The 21,162-nt window shown below is 46.3% G+C and overlaps 1 protein-coding gene across 4 annotated transcripts in view; it reads right to left on the reverse strand.

Annotated features, from left to right (window-relative positions):
* FRMD1 (FERM domain containing 1) overlaps window positions 1-21,162 on the reverse strand; it is a 42,960-nt gene that overhangs the window by 8,230 nt on the left and 13,568 nt on the right. For all 4 annotated transcript variants that reach the window (XM_075495809.1, XM_075495805.1, XM_075495807.1 and 1 more), the window contains 5 exons: window positions 18,055-18,145; window positions 8,588-8,667; window positions 6,384-6,460; window positions 4,547-4,733; window positions 1,831-1,986 (listed from right to left, as the gene is read on the reverse strand). In XM_075495809.1, the coding sequence (XP_075351924.1) occupies window positions 1,831-1,986; window positions 4,547-4,733; window positions 6,384-6,460; window positions 8,588-8,667; window positions 18,055-18,145 (591 nt within the window). The remainder of the gene's footprint in view (window positions 1-1,830; window positions 1,987-4,546; window positions 4,734-6,383; window positions 6,461-8,587; window positions 8,668-18,054; window positions 18,146-21,162) is intronic.

Consider the following 21,162-nt stretch of genomic DNA (forward strand, 5'->3'; position numbering starts at 1 on the left):
CCAGAGTTACAGGGACTTTCCTTCTAAGTTTTTGATCTCAGTGTTGGGAGCAGGTGGTTTTAAATGTTTGTGGCTGGGTTGGAATACTGCCTTGTTTTTCCTCATGCTGTATCTTGGTATGACATACTCAGTCTCTAATGAGATTCCTTTGCTTGAAGACCAAAAATATCATAAACTAGTTCTTTCAGTCTCTCCTGGCATGGCAGAGTTAGGGAGGGGAACACATACTTTTCTTGCTAGGAGGAGCAGGAGGAAGAAAATTTGGGGGTAAAAATTTATGGGCTCACAGAGATCAAACTTTACATCCAAACTTTCTCTCATCTGGCTTGTCAAGATGCAAGCCTTATGCCATCACATTACCTCACCCTTTGCCCCTGGTACCATCCACGTCTCCAGTTTAAAGTCACTAAGAAATGCTTTCTACCTCCTAAGGGCAAAGAGCTTTGTAAATCAGTATTGGTCTGAAGGAGAGATACGGGGCTCAGTGCCGTGTTTTCTTTTGGAGTTCCCAACCTCAGTAGCAGCCATGAGGAGCGTGTAAGACAAAAGCGACTGCTTTTGAAATCTCAGGGCAGCCAGCGCACCGACACCTTCACCTGGCACCCCTGTGCACTCGATCAGGAGCTTTGTGACCCAGGTGTCACCTAGGAGGAGGATCTCTCATCACGAGATGAGATAACCGTGTCACACGGCAGGACGAAGAGCACATTGTGGATCAAACAACACACGAAGGAGTTAGCAATGCAAAAAATCTAAGTTCAAGTAAGACAGGAATTTGGGTATTAAGAGCAACCAATTTCACAGCGCCAGTGCTTTTGGATATAAATTGTATCATGTCCTGCCAGCTGGATTTCTTACGGCATTCAAGTGTAACCAACCCTCTTATGACTGCATCATTAACAGCATTAGAATCAAAACAGAGAGGACAGAGGAGAGGTAGGGGGAGCATCTATGGTTTGCAAAACTTGTGAAACTAAGCCTGGACTACACACCAAACTGGAACTTATTTCTTCCAGAAAATGCATGTTTCTCCAGTAACTAGAGCTGCTAGATCTGGTCAAAGGACACTGATACCTCCCAGACATAATTCCCACTGAGCACAAACAACCAAGAAGTTTAATTATGAGTCTGACAAAATGGAGTATCTCCATTTGGGAAAAAAGGTCCAAGCCATTCCTAACTGCACAAGCAGGCTTCACTCACCTAAGCGGAACAGAAAACTTCTCTTTAGTCCTATTTCTAGACCTAAACTCTCTTAGCATGTGAAAATGAAGCGCATTCTGTTTAAGCAGGCTTGGGTAAGGAGTCTAAGACTCAGGGACAAGCAACAATCCAGGAATCCAAAAACTGACATACAGCTGAAAAAGCACCAACCACTGTGACAGGGTTGGAGGGGGAGGGAGACAAGAAAGTCAGGATGACTCAGTGTCACCTTCAGGTATTACATGGGATTTGTGTGAAAGCTGGCCGACCTCTTGTCACCATTTCAATGGACTGCAACAAAAAAAAAAGGGGGGGGGGGGGGGGGGGGCGGGCCTTCTGAGTGATTTCCCTGGTGCAAGTCTACTGACAGGCAGGGACAAAAACTAAGTTTTGCCATTCCTGTGGCCAGTTTCTTGGCCGAAGAACAAAACTAGATTCCAGCTATACCTGTATATTTGCAACAGATTTGTTTGTGGGGACAGGCCTCATTGGCTGAATATTTTAGACTTGTTTGGCCTCTCTGAGTCAGAGGCAACCGTCTCTCAAATAAACAGAAAGTGAAAAATGCAATGGTGCACCCAATTAATGATGGGAGAGAAGTTAAAAAAACCAAACTCTTTGTTTAACCTTCTGCAGCCTGTAGAAGTGGACTGGCACATCTTCCAGCAGGCAGGACTCCTTAATGAACTTCAGCACCGCTTCCTTAGCGCTCAGCCCTTGCTGTTCTCGGTGCATCTCTGGGGCATGTTTCAAGATGTAGTCACTCCCCCTCTTCGCAATTATCTAAACCACAAGGAAAACAAACAGGTCAGCAACTCTTCAGTGATCCCCACGGGAGGCAGCTGCGATCAACAGCAAAGCAGAGACTGGAGGTGGAGGAGGTTCATACGGTCCCTCAAGATGTTAGTCCACGTTCACCTCTACTTCCCTGGAGGATAAACATTTAAAGCAGCCCAGATGACACCGATGTCTCCAAACAGATCCTAGATGGCAGAATCATAACAGACCAAGACTACAGAGGTCGTGTCAGCTCTTTTCATTTTTAAGTACTGGAATTAGTTTTTCCAACTCTTGGCATCCGTAAATGCTTATGGGCAGATAACAAATACTGCTCTGCATGCCAACACAATCAACAGCAACATCTCCAAACACTGCAGAACTACTAGGTGGTCCTTTTAAGACCAGAAACTACACATTACGCTTATTTAGCATTTCCATCCTCAAAGGGGTGGATAACACTATCTCAAGGTATTTTTTATCTATCAGGAGTGGTTGGCAGGCACATGGCTTTGCTAAGCAGTAGAAAAACCCCACCGGGCCTTTTGGTCTTGCCCTGCGAGTGCCCAGGTCCCATGCTTGCCCATGTGCCCTCTCCGTACAAGGCTATGGGGCAGCCCGGCCGCTTCCCGTGCCAGACTGGCCCCTTCCAGGCTGTGAGTGGCAGTGACAGGTAAGAGGGGTGTTGGCTGAATTTACTTCACAAAATCCCCCACCATTGGGGGCATTTAAAACTAGATCCCACCAGGTACCTGAGAACATCCTGCCAGGAACAACCTGCCCTGGCTCGAAACAACCAGACTCCATCACCACTCAGTTCCCACTTCCATTTTATATTAAGCCCCTTGTTTACCCTGTTCAGTAACACCTCTGCCCTCCTCTGCATGCCTTGCCAGATTAGTTACCCTCCCATGAGGAAGGCTGGGCTCGGTGGAGGACAACATCATTGCCATCAGGTGCGCAATGTCAGCAGAAAGAGACATGCCAGCTCCACAGTTCAAAGCCAGGCTGATCACCCCGGGGCAGCACCACCTCTCCTCGCTAGCACGAGGCTTGCGGCAGCCCTCAGCCAAATGATCTCAAGCACGTGTTGGAGGAAGAGATCGTGTTGGAGGAGGAGATTGCTCAGTATCTTCCCATGGGAGCCTGGGGGCAGGGAGAGAAGCGTCCCCATGCCTGCCAGATTTTGCTCTTTGTAATGATGTAATAAATCACCCACATATTTGCTTGGGGTTGTGGCTCAGTACAGGTGAGCCAGGCTTTGCCTTGGCCTTTGCAATGTTTGCCAAGTGAGCAACAGTCTGTGATAAGACTTTTAACTGCCCCAGAAACAGCACGCATGAGACCCACCTTTTCCAGCCCTTTGTTAGCTACCTCCAGCCAGGCGCCCCATAGCAAGGAACGGCACGGGATGAAGGCCTGCTGCCTGGGAGGAAGGCACATTTCTGCACAGCAAGGCAGGCAGGCTGGGACTCGTGCATAAAGAGGACTGTACCAGCCTTGCCTCCCCAGCGCAACCCCTGTCACTGCTCTGAACCTTCTTCCCAAAGCAGGGGACAGTGTCACCTTTCAGGGGAGAGGCAACTCGCCTGGGGACAAGCAGTCAACTACCAGAGGCATCTGGGCTTTTCAACAGCTATCCCAAGGCGTGAGCTGGGCTAAAACCCACTGTCACAGCAGAGAAGGGGGCTCCAGAACTAAATCAGGTTGCAGAGGAGCATCTGTCCAGGTCCCAGGGAACGTCCCGCTCCGGCAGACGTCATCAGACATTACAGTGATGTGTCTGTAGCAAAGCTTGCTTCCCTTTCTATTTTTATGGACACTAAAGTGTTTATCAACAGTTTTCTTGACATTTCACCACAAGAGGAGAACACTCTGCAGAGCTCTGACAGAGTCTTGGCTAATTTGCCTTCATTTGACAACTAAACCAACTCTCAGCCTTCTAAGCTGTTTGTAAGTCTTCAAGGGCACAAGCCCATGTGCACATGCTTATAAGCAAATATGCAAACCCATTTCCAGGCCCTTCCCTTTTCTCTTACTGCACTGCAGTTGAGCCAGAGACTGATGACAAAGCAAGCACCAGAGGCACTGCACAGCAGTACTCCCCCTTAGGGTTTGGGTCTATCCATCCCAGAGGTAAGCACTACAGAGATAGGAGCACAGGGCAATGGACTTGGCTTCGCGGCCCTGAGGTTTTCTCTACAGCTTAGGTTGCGCAGATCTTCCTGATGTACCACTGCAAACACACAACCCTTTAAGCCATATAAGAATTAAACAAAGACAGCCGCACTGTCAGAGTTATTCATTTGACACCAACACATTCCCTCACCAAGGAAGGGTACGCACCACCCACCTTACCGATGAGTAAGCCCAGGAGGAATGGGCACCTACATCCAGTGGAAAAAGAGGAGATATCTCCTTAGGGAAATTCAGGGTGATGCTCTACCACTCTGCCTGATCATTGCACTGGGAGTTGGGGAAGTTGCATGGCTGCAGTTAGGTACCACCTTGACATAGCTCCTGCTGCGCGTGCAATCTGTTGACAGAAAGATCCCCCAAAACTTACCCATTGGGGGAAATAAGCCTGAGGTTCAAAGTATTTGCCAGCGTGGACCTTCTCCCTGTAGTTGCCCAAGTCTGCCTGTAAGCTGTAGGCAGCCAGCAAGAAGTAGATTTCTTCCTTGTGGTTGCACCGAGACATAAGTACTTGCTCTTTGAGATGGCAGTAGTAGAGCTGCCGTGCCACCTTATCACTGCAAGACACAAAGGCAAATTTACTTGAAGAAGAAAAGAAAGTTCAGGCTGAGATAAGGCCCCTCAAACACATCTTCCTTCTGAGAGGAGGGATTAAACTTTGACATCCTTGGTGTGTGCCAATGCCACCCTGATACAGTTAAGTGTGTGTAGGGAGCACCAAGCCAAGATCAAGGTCTTCTCCCAGTAGGTGTTGTACAAACATGGGAAATGGTAGCTTCTATCTTGAAGAGCGTGAGATCTAAGAAGTTAGGGCAGAAGGCAGATGAAAGAAAAATCACGTCACACCTGTTTTGGAGACTGACTACATCAAGCACTTCTGTTTCTCTGGAAAGCCTGTAGCAGTCAGGAGAGTCAACTCCCTTGAATCCCAATCCTGTTTCTTGCACACCTGTCCTCCTTTCCCCTCTAAACCTGGCACTGCTTTTTCATTTCACCTTGCCTTAGGCTCAAGGTACTTTTCAACAGCTAATTCCCTGCAATGTAGATCAAAAGACACAGGAGCCTTGGGCTTGTTTTTGTCTTCTTCCTCAAGCTGCTGAACAAGGATAGTCTGATAAGGCATAACTATCACGTAGCATTGATAACCCACACACCCCCCGCTGTAAGAGCTCATGGGAAGCAGGCTGCTGACATGTATGTATAGATGAGGTGCTGGACACTACAGCCTGCTCATAAAAGTGGGTGTGCAGAGTTTGAAGGGGCCATGTAACTACCTCTGCATGGCTCCACAAACCTCTCCAATGAAATTACTAGCGCCAGAGAAAGTTGCTTGTGATGCTAAAGGATATGTACGTCGGGGGTGGTAGAATGATATGTAATCTCCCTTTGTACCTAAAAGCAAAACTAAATACAAAACACTTAACGGCCAAACAGACTCTAGAAGAAAGACTCCCCTGTATCCAAAATTAAAGACTACAGAGGGAGAGAAAAACAAAAAACCACCAAGCTTTGTTCAAGATGAGAACAAATGCCAAAAATTTGGTAAAGATTTTAATCCACCAAAATGATCCCAGCTCTTGGCTTGCCCCCGGGTCACAGCCACGCCAGAAGTACTGATGCAAATTAACTCTGTCAGTTATTCATTTTTAACTACCTCATCCTTTGTTCTGTACCATGGGCGAGGGTGGTGGTGTTTTGAGTGCAGCCCATATTCCATGTGAATGCAAAACTCTAACTTATGAAGTAATTTCTTTTGTCCATTTACAAAAGTCCTTTTCCAGCAGTAGATTGCACAGAGCACTGCTCAGATACAAAGAACAGATCCAAAATTATTAGCGTGTGCTCTGAAGTATAAATCGCTGGTTTTGGTATATTCATCTGATGCTTTTCATACAACCAAAAGGTGCAAGCAAAAGAACATTAAACGTATTTTGATACCGTTGTCATTCAGCCTGCTCTCTAAACACAGATGGAAAAGCAGTCACAATTTTCCTAGGGATAAGAAATATGATTCAGGGGGAGAACATTCATGGCTGGGTGAGGAAGTCTGTGAAGGTCTTTAAAAAAAAAAAAAATCAAGTGGATTTTTTAAGCTTATTTCTGTGAGCTCACAGAGATGAGCTTAAGAAAGAAACATTATTTTTCTTGCCTTTTAAGAACACAGTGAATAATTCAAAACACAGTAACTACCACAGAAGGGAACTTACCTTATTACTCTTCCATTTTCTACGTAGTATTGTACTCTAAAGAATGCAACAAAAGGAGGGCTGAATTTCTCTGTTCCCTAGAGCAGAGACAGAAGACAAGTTAAATAACGTTCAGCATCCAAAATTCCTGTTACCCCATCTCGTAACGTTCTCTTCTCCCACGCTCGCTCCCTGTACTGCTTTTCATTTTCTACTCTTAGCTCTTGGCAAGTTTTGGGGGGGGATCTGACCGTCTTGGAGGCTCACAACAACGACGCATCATAAAACATTTAGGCCGAACGGCAAAACACCCTAGGGAGGGCAGAAGATTTTGGATGGCGGGGGGTGGGGGGGATGAGCAGGTATAGAAGAGTCCCATCGTACCCTGGGGATGCCCAGCCTGGCCCAGAGTTACCCAGCTCAGCACCCGGCAGGGCGGCAGACGCGTTCGCGCCGAACGCAGCACGTTTAGCACAGGCGCCCTCAAAGCGCCAGGCATGGCGGCAGGGCAGCGTGCCGCGCTGGCACGGCTGCGGCGTTTCCAGGGCACGCCTGGGAGTAGCCAGCCATCTCTGCTCCGCCACGCATCGCTCGGCAGGGACGCAGGCGCTGCCGCACTCCGCATTCGCTGCCCCGGGCTGGGGCGCACCAGCCCGATATTAACGCCTCGCCTTTTGTTTGGCAGAGCTAATGTTTAGTTATTCACACCTTTTGGTCTGTGGCTGCAGGAAGGAGACAGTGATGTCTGCTTCACACTGAAGATGTCTGTTAGAAGAAAGCCAGCAAGAGTTCTGTTGTTGTTTTAACTACAGCCTACCTTTCAGACTTGCAGGCTTGTTTAAACAGGAGAAAAAAAGAAGAAAAAAAAATGGGTGGCGGGGGGGGGGAAGGAACATCTTATCTTACTAGCTCATTCTCTCATCTTTCCTACTTTGCCACTCACTTCTTTAATGTTCATACAGGTAACTTTGCTCACACAGGCAGTTCCAAGGCTTTGCTGGTCAGACCCATCTCACTGGGACAAGGTACATGGCATGCCATGCACATCTGATGCAGACAGCAACTTCTTGATCATGATGCAAATATTTACATTTTATTTCTGGAACTTGTTTGTAGTCACCCTATTTTATCAGCTGGACGGGGCTTTCCACCTGAAACCTCTTCACAGGAATTAAATCCCTGTCTGCCAACCCAGTCCGATAGCCTAACTCCTCTCAGACTTCAGTACTGCCAATGGCAACTCATTCAGCCTTTTATGATTCAACTCACACCAGAGGTTCACCACTTCTCCTGACTTAAGAAGTGCTGCAAGAATCCAGCCTCAAAGCAACAAAGCGTACCCCATCCCGAGGTGACCAGAAACACCTGCCTTGGGAAACCCTCACTGGCTGGACAGACAGCCCTCTGCACGACTGGCAGCTGTCTTTGAAGTAACCCTCACTTGTTTGGGAGAAGCAGTATGGGATAAGAGAGATCCCTGAACCTCACTAGTCATGTGCAAACTTCTCTAAGCAGCAGAAATGGCAAGCGTGCCTACTCTGCAAAAGAAAACCCTTAAGGAAGGTGGAAAAAGTCATAATGAACCAATTAAGATATCTAAATGTAATTGCACACTATACTTTGTTCTAGACTGCGGCTCTCCTCTAATAATGACACACACAAACAGGCATTATCATGTCTGAATGACCAGCACTAAACAATGACATAGGCTTGTCTTTATTTCACGTAGCTTTTCCCTCCCTTGACAGGGCTGGCTAGCCTTAAAGAACTAAGATTCTTCTCGAACAAAATATCCTTCCTCTCGCTCCCCTGTCCTTTTGCAGGTACTCTGGAAGAGTCACAGCTCCAGCTCTCTCCCTCATATCATGTTCAAGTCAAAAAGGTCATTTTAGGCTGTTCTGCTTAAGGATAACAATGAGGTCTCCAGATTCTTCATGGGCTCAGCTAAGTTCAAAAGGAAGACTGACCAACTGACCTTCTCCACTCCTGTAGCAGCTAAGCAGCAACCATGTGGCTACTACTGTTCAGGTGAAGTTGTGTCAGGGGCTGTTTTAGCTCTTTTAATTAATTGTGCAGCCATGCACAAGTCACTGCATCTTGCTACTGAACAGCATGCTACAGATCATCTTCAAGAAATGCTTTATGGACCTTAGTTTAAGAGCTTTCATTTCACTGTGTACTCCAATACCAAAGCAGTAGCCTGTGAAATTAAACATCTGTCTTACTTTGGTGGTCTCTTTCTTCCATTCCTTCGAAAAGTACTTGCTAAGCTTCTGCTCCAGGTCTATAAAAACATATTCATTATCTGAAAGACAAGAGGAAAAAGCATTTAATGTTAAAGAATTAGAAATTCTTATTCATTAAATACTTAGATGACTGTACAAGTTGTTTCCAAGCAATACACCTTAAAACAAAGCTGACCAGGGAATAGACAGGGCAGGGAAAAGAGAGGGCACCGAGTCTCTTAAGTACATGTGCTACTCCAGACAGTATGGAAGGTCAGCTATGTCTTGGTTCAAGAGACGCTGAGCTAAAGTTTCCCAAACACCTTAGCCAGAAATGCAGAATTCTTGCTTTATAAGCAAGAAGCCACTTACGGAAGGGAAACATCATCTTACCAAGCTAATTGTACTGTCAGTTTAGCAGATTCAGTTTTTTATTATTAATAAACAAGCAAGCCCTACCCAAACTTCCATTCTGCCATCATGTAGCACTGTGGTCCAACGTGGCATAAGCAAGTGGACAGAGTCAGGTATTTCACAGGTTTCATCCTCTACATATGAATGGGATCCTCTGAAATGGTGAGAAGGAGGACCAAACCCAAATGCCCTCCTCAGAAATTCTGGCGTCTCCTGCTCACACCCAACTTCTTTCATAGAGCAAAAAGATGAATGAAAGGAAGGGAAACCTGGCCTGCCTCAAAGGACCAGGACTTGCTCTCCACCCAGGTGAGGGTGAACAAGAGACAGCCTGAACAGCACATCGTCTTGAAAGAGCTTTGTGCTGCTTTCAAAGCCAAAGTTTTGTAACACTGCTTACCAATTATCAAATCCAAACAACTCAGCCAGTGAAAGATTTTTCAGAGTCTTCTCAAATCTCTTAAAAAAAAAAAAAAAGACCTGATGGGTGTTTCAGGCTTCAGCAGCAATGCCAGCTGAGCACATTCACCTGACCAGTCCCTCTACTCTTTGGTCTTGCCCAGGAAAGTGTTTTGACAGGTGACATAAGTGCCAAGTTGAAGAACTTGTTCCTTAGACATGAAAGGAGCAGGGAAAAAAGGGAAAGAGAAAAAGGAAAAAAAAAAGAAAAAAAAAAAAGAATCCTTCACAAAACAACCTTCTGCCCCTGAAGATCAGCCTGGACTTCCAAGCTTTGGCTTTTGCTTTCTGATGTCAAACAAAAAGATGGAAGGGGAGAATAGAGGTGAAATTTTTCCAATGGAGATTTACAACCAAATGAGAGCCTGCACTCGTGTCTGTACAGCAAACGAAGGACTGGCAGAGGCCAGCGTTACAGCAGGTATTCAAGGGGGCTCTGAGCTACCTCACAGCCATCCTCCCAGAGCATTCAAGTTCCTTACGGGGGGCAGATACAGCAAATGCTTCCTTTGTAAGCTTTTAAAAAACAAGCAAGCAAAACAATCCCCTGTCACCACCTCCTTCAGCTCCCTCCTCAAGTGAGAGAAACCACACCTGGTGCTAGCCAGAATTTGTCCACACACCACACTAACAGGAAGCCTTGTGTAAAATACCAGTAACACTGGACACTATTAAAAAAAGAGGACAATCCCAAAAGAGACCTGTTTCCTGTGTCCATTTCTATGGTCTTTCCTGCATTATACTGATTGCAGCTGTAATTTTAATATAATTACACTTCTGTTTACCACGTTCCTTGCCATGTCACATACATATACAACACAGTATTTAACAGCACTGCTGAAATTGCTGTACAGAAATCCTGAAAATTTTAGTGGTGGGAATTTAAGTGCTGTAGCACACAAGGTGATAGAGAAGTTGTCTTGCTATTTTGACAAGGAGAGGAAGAGGTTTTAGCATCACAGAGGCTGCATCTTGTACTTATGCCTTTAAGATAGGGTAGCTGGGGGGCTATGCTGGCCCCAACCCTTGCTTCTCTAAGTCCATTAAGATCAGATAGCGCTGCCTTGAAAGGCCGGTAGAAGTCCTAGTCAGTGAGAGAGATGGGTTTGGTCCATCTCTTGGACTTGTCTCTGTCCCTTGTCAGCTGCCAAGCTGATAAGTGTCTCTCTGTAAAGCTTGTCTTAAAAAGTACATAAAAGCTCATTTAGGAAGCAATTGCACAGCAAGCGACAGGAGTGGGATAACACGAGCACGGCACCCAGTCCCTCCCTGGGCTTCAGCAGTCCCAGGGCAGGGCGCTCGCTCCACGATGGGCTCCCGCAGCGGGACTGGGGCTGCTCCTGATGGCACAGCAGCGCTGGGTAAAGCCTGTATCAGTTCTGCCAGCACCGCCGTGTTTAGCTGCCATGTTGCAAAGAGGGTAGGGAACCTACGGCACGGCTGTAACAAACTGTGGGGTCACTTTTCCCTTCTTGCTCAGGAACGATCCCGTGCCCAGAGGCATTTAGGGAAATATGTGAATTATTCCTCAGCCACGAGGGAAAGGTGGCAACAGCAAGCGTGGTGATATACCCTGAGCCATCCCATCACACACAGATACTGGGACAGAAAGGGGAAAAGGATGACAGAGCAGTTCCACCGTAGTAAAGCCATTTGTTACCCACACCCCACAGCCCCTATTTATCTCTGTCATGTTAATTACGTTAGAGAGATGACTCTGGGAGGGCCCAGATGCTAAGTCTGAGGACTCCAGGTCATTATCATGCCTACTGAGAGATGCACATAAACCCCAAGAATAAGGCAGGCTGACGGAGGACATCCCGATGTATCAGCTCTGCCTGGGGGTCCCACTCCTCCCCAGCCCAGCTCAGCATCCTCCCTCCCGTGCAAGAATGCAGCGCTGCATTCCTGCCTTAATGAAGTTAATATTGCTGGAATCTCAACCTGCAGCGTAAGCCTCTATCTACAAAACCAAAGAGGTATTTCCCTCCCCAGCCCTACCTGGCGTGTGGGGTTTTTTTCCCTTAAACTGGATTAGTGGTGAAACTTCCGAGATCTTTTGCCAGATGCTAAAACTCCCTAGTTTGAAAACAAGCACCTCTCCAGAGATGTTTTACAGAGCAGTGCTGTAAAGGACAGTATAGAAATGCACAGATGGCTGCCTTTCCAGGGAAGAACGTGTCCGATCTGTGGATCCAAACAAGGCTGGATACTCAGCAGGTACAAACTGTCATTGCTTCACAGGCCTCAGCTGAAGGACAACTGAAAGGTACTAAGAAGCTGGCTTAGAAGCACACATGCCAATATGCACCTGTCCACCTGCAGCTACTGACACTGCGTTCATGAATCTCATCTCAGTGCTGTCAGTGAGCTTAAAAATATATCCTATCAGCTTCTCTGAAAAGGTTCCCTCATGTATGTGTGTACAGATACCAGACATGGCACAACACACGAGTGCACTGCACTGCAACCCCAAGAAACACATCTGGACAGCCAGCTAGTTTGTAGTAACGCAATTTACACATCTCTCCCAATTTCAGCTTTTAAGAGCCCTCAAATGAAATGGCAAGTTTATGCTGTAAAAATCTCACTTCAAATTAAGCAGTCACCAGAAATGCAAACATTCAAGCGCTCCTACTCTGCAAAATTAGCTTAGCACGTTTACATATTTAAGCAAATATAGGACGCGCATTGTTGCAAAAAAATAATGGGCTAGGTCTCCAGTCAGAAAAAAGTGACACAGTTCCAGTGAGTGACGCAGATTTACAATAGGCATTATTTACACTGCAGGGAAAATGGGAATAGAAAATTATGGCTGTAATACAGGGTCAAATCAGTTCTGAGTCATTGTTACTCTAAAAGCCATTATTTTGCATTAACCAGTGCCTCCCCATTTCATTTTTTATGAAAGGTAAGTTCCTTGCAGAAAGGTAAGTAATGGTGAATGCCAATAACCTGTTTTCCTCCTGTGCCCATTTTGGGCTAGAGGCACTGAGAAATGCCACAGAGGTAAGTCCTGTCCTACCAAGAGGCAGAGCTCAGGCCCTGTTGGCAGCCAGGAACGTCCCATTAACTCCTTTGGTTGAGTCAAGTATATTTTAATATTATAACTATTTAGACAATCCAGAAGATTAGGATTCAAATAAAATATGAATTAGTGCAAAGCCAAACTTCCACATAGCAAGCATTTTCTGCCTTAAAGAGAAGGGAAAAAAAATTATCCTTGGCTATAGCACTTAACTTCTCCCAGATGCTGCAAGAAGCCTTGTGGCAACACCACTATTTCCCTTGAGAGGCAACCGGAAAGAGACTGGGAGCAGAACAGAGGGATGCTGGGGTTAGGGGAGAGCTAAAGCTTAAAAAAACCCCAGCACTCAAAAATACCTCACAACACATAACCTGTTTAGCTTCCCTGAATACCAGCATAGATTTTCTTGTTTGTTTATTGAAGAAGAGCTGGCTACACACTGCTTTTGCATGTGGAGCTCCCCAAGCTTCCAAGTGCTGGTGGCCTGGGAACATCACTATCCATATGGCATCTGCTCCCACCACCTCTACATAACTCCTTGATGCTCCTGGTGTTACCTTTCAAGCCAACAGAAAGAAACCTCATCCACTTTTGAGTACCTGGCTGATTAGTTTACTAAGAGGTCTGGAAGAACTTGGTTCAGGATAACCTTGTGTTTTTAGCTTTAGCTGGAAAGTACACGTATCCCAAGTGAAGAAGGGAAGAACAACAAAGGCTGGGAATAAAGCAAGGGAGTCCTGGCTGAGGTCACTTTACCTGGGATGGACAGAAGATATATGGAGGGAAGAATGAAAGGAAGCAATATCAAGAAGCCCAAGGCCATGTGACTCTTAGGAACTCATGTTGAGGTCTGAAGACTGAGATAAAGGCTCAGTCATTCCTGATGATGGATAGGTACTGCAGGAATTTTACATTGGCATCTTACAGTTAGCAACAAGGCATGCCCAGGCAAAGATCTTTGGACTTTTGGCAGTGTCACAGGGCACGTGCACTTTGGCAAGTGCAGTTCTTGTGCAGCTCTTCTGCACAAGAAGAGCTGCAGAACCATTTCCAGCACTGCTCATCCAGGAGCAAACCAACCCCTTGCAATTCTCAGGCAGGAGAGCACTTGGCTGGATGTTGTACTGATGCTGAAGGAGAAACAACTGACAGCAGGTACAGGCAAAAAAGATGCCTTCCTAGGAAGAAACCATGCAAGTACTTCCAAGGAGTATCATATACTTTTTGAACACCTGAACCCCTGCAATTCCCTCTAGGTGGCACATTTCTGCACGGTTTTTGTTACATTGCATTTAACTCATTTGAGGTGTCAAAGTCATTATAATGAGAGCTGTATCTTAGGTTAGAATAGAGAAGAAATTCGTAAGGGAGATGCAACAATCCAAGTAGATTTAAGAGAGGAGAGGCAGAAGCAGGGACAGTGGGGAAGGACTGGGGAGTAGAAATCAGAGGGTATTTTGGAGAACTTCTGTTGTCATCTGTCTTCATAAGACACCCTTTGTTAGAATAGATACCCACATAATATAAAGATAACATGGTAGTGTACTCCGTCCATGAACTTCAGTACTGAAGGATACACAGGTGCAGAAGAGTTAACTGGAGACAGAGTGGTCTTGGCAGAGTTAACCCCCAAGCTCCTTGCTAAGCGTGTGCTGGGAGGCATGGGTCTGGCAAGGTGAACAGCCACGGCTGTAACAACTGAAGATGATCCTTGAGGCAGGGGAGCTGAAGCAAAGGGATTTGGTTTTGTTAGAAAGCCAGCCTGACAAACTGATAAGAGGACACAGACAGATAGCGGCAGGCTGTAGGAGCTGCAGGCTTGGTCCTTCCCAATCGAAGGCTTCCATCTGCTTGCGTGAAGCAAGGTTTGTTCCTAGAAAGGAGAAGCCCAAGATTCAGGATTGCAGGGATGTGGGTTCTAACAACAAAGGAGGACTGTCTGTTCTTTGTCTGCTGACAATCAGTTTTGTTTTAGAAGACTGAATTGTGTCGCTGCATACACTCTCTGATAACAAGAGGGAAACCTCCCGCAAGGCACAAGATAAGGTTGACCCTGCAGGAGGAGCTGCAATACAAGACCCAGCTGCTGAAGCCTATGGAGCCAGCTTGAACCTGACAGGGATGCAGGGTCTTTCACTGAGCAAACTACAAGGAAAAAGCACACTTCAGCAGCAGCAGCACACAAGGCATAGCCTGCTTGATGATCTGTGACAAAACTAGAATAGCAACGTGTCCCAAGCTTTGTGCCGGTGTGGCTTCCATTAATATACACTCCTGAACTTAATTTTCAAAGGGATCAAATTCTTCTTATAGATGCAAGCATTTTTCCTCCCAGTACAGTTGGCTGAAGGGGTTTTTGTCTTGAGAATAAAAAAGGTCAAGAGCAAAAGGGGCGAAAAATTCTGTTCTGCCACCATTACTGTTATCTTAAATCCTGAAGCTTGCCCTCAGCATCTGTAACAGTCAAAAGTGAAGGCAACGCATTTAGGCAACGAATGCTGGAAGACACAGTCCAAGACCTAGAACTTAGATCTCTCAGCATTCGTGGTTTGCAGTTTACACAGTGCTTTGTGGTACTGTTTGCATTTCTGCCACACTTAGGGGTTAAACTTCTGTTTATGATTAAGGAGCCCAACCTCTCCCCCTCACGCACGTACTGTAAGACCAACTGAGCATTAGTCTATCTGTACAACGTCTGCAGGTCAAATGGGCTCCTAATCCAGATAATCCACCCAGTGTGATTGGTTACAGTTCTGTAGAAATCCCTTAATTTTCATTCTCTTGCCACTGCTGACAGTCAGGGTTTAGTTGACAAATTAGCAGCAAGGTAATGGATGCAGGTAGATTAGAATACCTTGTTCTGAATATGGAAGCATCACACTGCCAAAAATAAATACACATTAAGAAAACGGGAAACATACCCTTACTAAAACAGGGCACTTGTTTCTCAAAAAATGACATCTTAGAGCTGCAGCACAGAGAGGTGAAAGCATGATGCAGAAGAATAATACTTTGGTCTGAAACGCAGAGGCTTCCTCTCCAGTTTTCCGACATCTAACCTGCCCTTGCCTCACAGACCAGCCCCATGCCTTCCCTTCGCAGCCTCTGCGGAATGTACACTGACTTGCTGCCCAGCGAAGGCAGTTGACTTAAGTACCCACAAGACGACCCTGGACAACGCAAAACTTACCCAGGCCTCCCCACAACCCGACCGGGCTGCTTCCCTTTCTTGAGATGATAGCTTACCGTGAAACCAAATATCCCTGAAAAGCAGGCAATGCCTTAAAGGCTACTTCCAAATGCCAGAGATGGAGAGTGCTATGTTTGCAATAGAAGTAAGACCTCACTTACCACTGGCAGGAAGGGAGATGATCACCAGTCTGTTGGCCAAAACAAGATGGGGGGAAAATCAAGTTGGAGAACAGAAAACAAAATATTTCCTTTGCTACAGCTCTACAGTAATAAACCTGGAGCTATTTTAAAAACACAATAAAGAAAACTCCAAAACACACCCCACAAGACTCCAGTCAGCAGCTTACTGGACTTTCACAGACTAAAGGTAGGGACCAGAGGAAGCAATAACAAGCAGACCAGGTTTGTTCCCTCACTCGAGAGCGGGCTGTAGCCTTCCCAGTGGCTGCGGCCATTCTGGCTGAGAAACTCACTGCTGACACTTCCACGTTGTCCGGCCCCAACAGTTTCTTAAACAGAGGCACAAACAAAAATAAATCTCCTGCTCGTCCAAAATCCTGACACCTGCCTGGGTGGTGGAGGGAGATGGCTGTCAGGAGCAGCCAGGGTGAGCATGCGGAGCCTTCAATTCAGCAGCTTTACAAACTGAGCTACAGCACGCAGGAGTGAGGAGTAGTCAAGAAAACAAAACAAACAAACAAAAAAGAGAGGTTAATTCAGGCTACTGGGCTCCTGCAACTCTCTTCCTTGACATTTTTCTAAGAGCTTTGCAAAGAATTAGCTTCTCTAAAAAGGAAGAACGCTTTTGTGAAGCAAGAAGTTTGTTTATGTTTAAAGCTATGGGCAATATACCTCAAGGTCTAGTCAGCACAGCTTTATTATGCTCTTTGGGTTGAGGTAGTTCTACTGCATTTCCAACAGGCTGAAAGGCATCTGCCACAATAGGGTATTTTGGGGCCAGAGCCCCTGCGCTTGACAGGGTGAAGGAGACTGCTCCATGCAAAAGGTGGGAGGGAAGGAAAAAGCAGGGTACAGGAAATATGAAACAAGAAAGATATGAAGGGGAAAAAAAAGTGAAAGAAACACGAGGAGAACAGGACAAGAGCACCTAATTCAAAGAAAATGGGAATGAAATTGCCCTGTCTTACAGGGGAGGACAGGAGCTCGAATTTCACCCAAGAGAGCCCTGCAAGCAGAATAGGCAAAAACTGGTGTTATAAAAAGGTGGCGGACGGGGGGGACTCACAGGAGCACAGTCGATTTGTGAAAGAAGTTAAGAGCATTCAGGTCTTCCTCACATTAAGAAAAAACAACAACCTGCGCTGGTTGAAACGCACGGATATATTTGTTAGCTACCGGTTTAGTTACATTGATGGAATCTCTTGGAGACTCTACAAACCTTACGGAGATAAACAGCTTATGCCGGTCTTAGTTTGAGTGCTGCGCTCAAAAAAAGCCAAAGTTCTGAGAGAATGAGAGCAGAAAGGAAATGAGACAAGTAAACTTAAAAGAAACTATTTTATCCCACATACTCATAAGGAGGCAAAAGAAACCTTATTTAGAAGGACTCATAAAAGACTATTCTCATTTCAATGAAACAATATCTAGAGTTGCAATAGTAAATAATAACAGACTTCAGGAAAATTTTGCAGGGAAGAAAAGTCCTTTCCGTGCTTTTGGAGATGTGGGGAGGCAGGATAAGGAGGACAACAGATCCATTTCTAATTACTAAGAGTTGTGGGGGGGTGCCAATGCACACACCATCCTAGAAATGTAATATCTCATATCAGTTTGCTCCTTTAAGGCATCCTCTTACACTGTTCCCTGGTCAATACTAAGCCATAGGACCAAGCAGACTGGACTTCAACCCACAGACTAAGGAGTTTTGTATTTCCCATGCAATATTTCAAAACCCAATGTCCCCCACACATGCATTCAGTCCCCTCAAACCATTTGAGTTTCCTCCCCCTGGTGCCACATTCTTTGCCTGTGACTTCAGAAGATAAGTAACACTTTCAGCCCCAAAGTCCTTTTAAAATTCACCTCCTGTTCAACTACTGACAGTTTTGAATTCAGTGACAAATATGTGGGCTAGCAACTCGGCTACAGGAGAGAAAGAAAACCCCACAAAGAGTTGGAACGTAAGAACAAAGGAGGAGAACAAAAGCCCCCCCTTCTCCCAATTTGTCTGCCCACATACCAAAGATCAAAAGAGCCCCGAGAAGCCTGTGCATAATCTACATACTTTGTGACTTTATTACAATCAAATTCCCCGCAGGCACGGCTGCTGTGTATATATGCACACACTGTAAATACACAAGCGGGTCTGTGGATGTTTGCCAAGTTATTTGCTCTGTGCATTGAGTTTGCTTACTTTTAACAATGCTGAGGCCAAAGAAGTGAGGCTCTTTAATCTTCACTAAATCACAAACTTGCTGAAAGAGCTCCTGTCCAGTGGCTTTGACCTGAAAGAAACAACCAATCCAACATTACAGATGGCTCACACACCTGGATTGAGCAATTCTCCTTCTCTACATTGGCCAATACATTTTTGGGTACCGCAGCAAAAAAACCCCACAGAACAAGCTTTGTTTTCAGCATTATTATTGCTGTTATCACAGAATAATAATCAACATGTCGTTCTCCCTCCTTCACAGCGCAAAGTGGCTCAGCTTAGTAAGACATGAATTTAAAGTTTCCTATCTATTGGCACCTTTGTATAAGAATTTGGAGCACTGCTGGAGCCCTAGTTTTGTGCAGTACCTACCAGGCTATTTACAGGTGCTCTTACAGAAAGCGTGTTTGTAATCACAGAAATGAAAATACTACTCTCTCGCAGAATTTTTTTTTGAGAGGTTTAGAGAAAAAACAAAGAGAGAACTTTCATTCAGGAGAACTAAAAACAAAAGTACACAAACAAACCCAAGATTGCATGTTTTGAGCAGAAATAGCTCGTGGGTTAGAGATGAGGTTGCTCTGTACCCCACACAGAGGAGCTTGTTCTGTCCCCTGCTGACTCCTGGTCACACAGCAATTAACATCTTCATCTTCTGAAGCTGTCACCAATGGCCTATAAGCTCTTGCCCATTTCCACGCCACACAGACTTTCCAGTACCCTTGCCCCCCGTAAGCTGTGCATGCACTGAGGAAGCACTGGGAAAGCAGAGCTGCCAGCAGACGCTCGCGCAGGGGACCAGAGGCTGGGTAGTATTTGCAAACGCGGCACAGGGCAAGAGAGAACCATGGCACTGTGGCACAGCTACTGCATGCACTGTTCTAGCAGGACTGCTGGGAGCACAGGCTGCTCCAGCAAGAGCGTGATTCTGGCTACCTGCATGTGCAGACCTGGATGTGTACTATGACGGGAAAATTCCCCCACTAAATAGCCTCATTTCCCCCTGCCCCATCGCACCACCCCAGGAGCACAGACAGACAGACAACCACAGGCACAAACAAAACCCCAACCCTCAGAGGCATAGGGGAAGGAGTTTTGAGCAAGAGCAGGTGGGGAGAGCAGAACACCACCAACACAGACAAGCTCAGCCCAGCCCTGGGTGCTACCAGCTGCAGCTGTGAAATGGGTCAGAACCTCTGAATTTCGTTACGCCTCTGCTGGATGATGCAGATGAGCAGCAGCAGGAGCAGCCTTCCCGAGGGGGGACAGTGCAGTGCTACCTTCACAGTAGCAAAGATGACGGGGCAGAAGCTGACTACTGAACTGTCCTACAAACTAATCACCGCCATCAAACTAATCGCCACCATAATTCTTCAAACCCTTTTAGTGCAGGCGTGCCACACTCCCCAGAAACTGGCTGCGCTCCCCTCCCTGCCCCAGGATGTACCATGTCACTAGACATGGACAATGGGAAACTGGAGGTCGTTTAAGTACTCATTTTCTTATACTTGACAAGGCACCACTAGCCAGCCACTCACTGCCACTTTATTGGGAGCTTTGAAACCTGCACTACACCAATACACACACACACGTATGCATATACGTGCTTTGGGAGAGGAGGAGGTAGTGCACGGTTCTGAGACCCAAAGTCACATCTGGGTCGTATTACGGGTCTCCGTGTGAGGCTGCACCCTTACAGTCTCACACCTAAATGCAGTATTTGCGCAGACGCCAAGAACACGCAGTTGGAAGGGAAAGTTGGGCACAGATCTGCCTCCTTTCTCAAGGAAGCAAGCTCTGAGCATGTTCTCCTACCTGGGAAGGACTCACTAAGGAAGAGGTGACCTAGCCCTAGCCAGAATGGTTATGTGCATATAAGAGTCACTGGCAGCACAGGACTCTATGTAAAAGGTATATGATTAGATGAATTTTGTAAGTGGCATGCTTTCACACCTAAGGGAAGAAAAACCTGCTTTAAGATACTTAGTTCTAGGGAACTGGGCACTTCAATGTTTTGTGACACTCCGCTCTAAAGCAGTGATTTAAACAGATTTCTTGCAAAGCAGGTATGTGAGCTACCACCTTGTCCATTCTCCTTTTGGCACTTCCCTTCTGTACCAAGTTTTAGTCCCAGCCTTCAAGGCTATGCAATAGCGAGGACACATGCAATCGCTGTTCCCTCCTCCTGCCTTCCCCTCTGTTCAAAGCAACCAACGTTTCCCTTTGCATTTTTCACCTGTGCACTTCTCTTTGGCCTTTCCTCCCTTTGCACATGGTTCCTGTGCCAAGCTCCATCCCAGACACACCATGAACCATTCCTTCCCCTGATACTCAGCTTTACACCATGTCAGATTCAGGGCTTCTTTACACATGAAATTTAGTCCAAAGTGAAGTTGAGTGCAAGTTTACAGAAGGTAACTATTACTCCAGGGTCATCTGTGTGCAAATATTCACACGTATTGGTTACCTTATCTCTATTTTTCTTGGTCCATATGCTTTAAAACATCAGCTCTCCTGCTCACAGAACAACTGAAAGACTTCAGACCTACACTTGCCATTCACCAACACACAGGGCCTCACCAGGCTTCCTCCCCTCCAAAAATTTCTGCTCACGCTCCCACCCTTTCTCCAGCAGTTAGGCAAGGACCAACATCTGCTGTGGCTGCTTCTGAACCACCCAAACACAGGTAGGGCGGCTGCCTGCCCTGCTCCCCTTGCTGGCAGCCGGACCTTCGCTAGCATAGGTCTGTCTCCTTTAGTCAGCTGCTACCACCCCAGAAAATTTTCAGAAACCTAGTCATAAAAACTAGTTGATATTGATCAACAGGTTCAAAACTATCAGGGAGATAAGCCACAATGCTGGCAGATAAACAAAACTGAACAAACTGGATACCACAAGATGTTTGGTGCAACCGACACAATTTTTAGTTGCACCATTCCCACTCGCAGCCTGCTTAAGCTCCCTGCTGCTCATGCTCCACCTCCGCACTGGGGCTGCCCGGAGCACGGCAGCCCGCTTTGCTCTGCGCTCTGATGTCCGTTCGCCCCAGCAGAAACCTCCCACCTCGCCTCACCATCCTCAGTGCT

The sequence above is a fragment of the Mycteria americana genome, chromosome 3 (genome assembly GCF_035582795.1).
Source record: "Mycteria americana isolate JAX WOST 10 ecotype Jacksonville Zoo and Gardens chromosome 3, USCA_MyAme_1.0, whole genome shotgun sequence".
In the NCBI taxonomy this organism is placed as follows: domain Eukaryota; kingdom Metazoa; phylum Chordata; class Aves; order Ciconiiformes; family Ciconiidae; genus Mycteria; species Mycteria americana.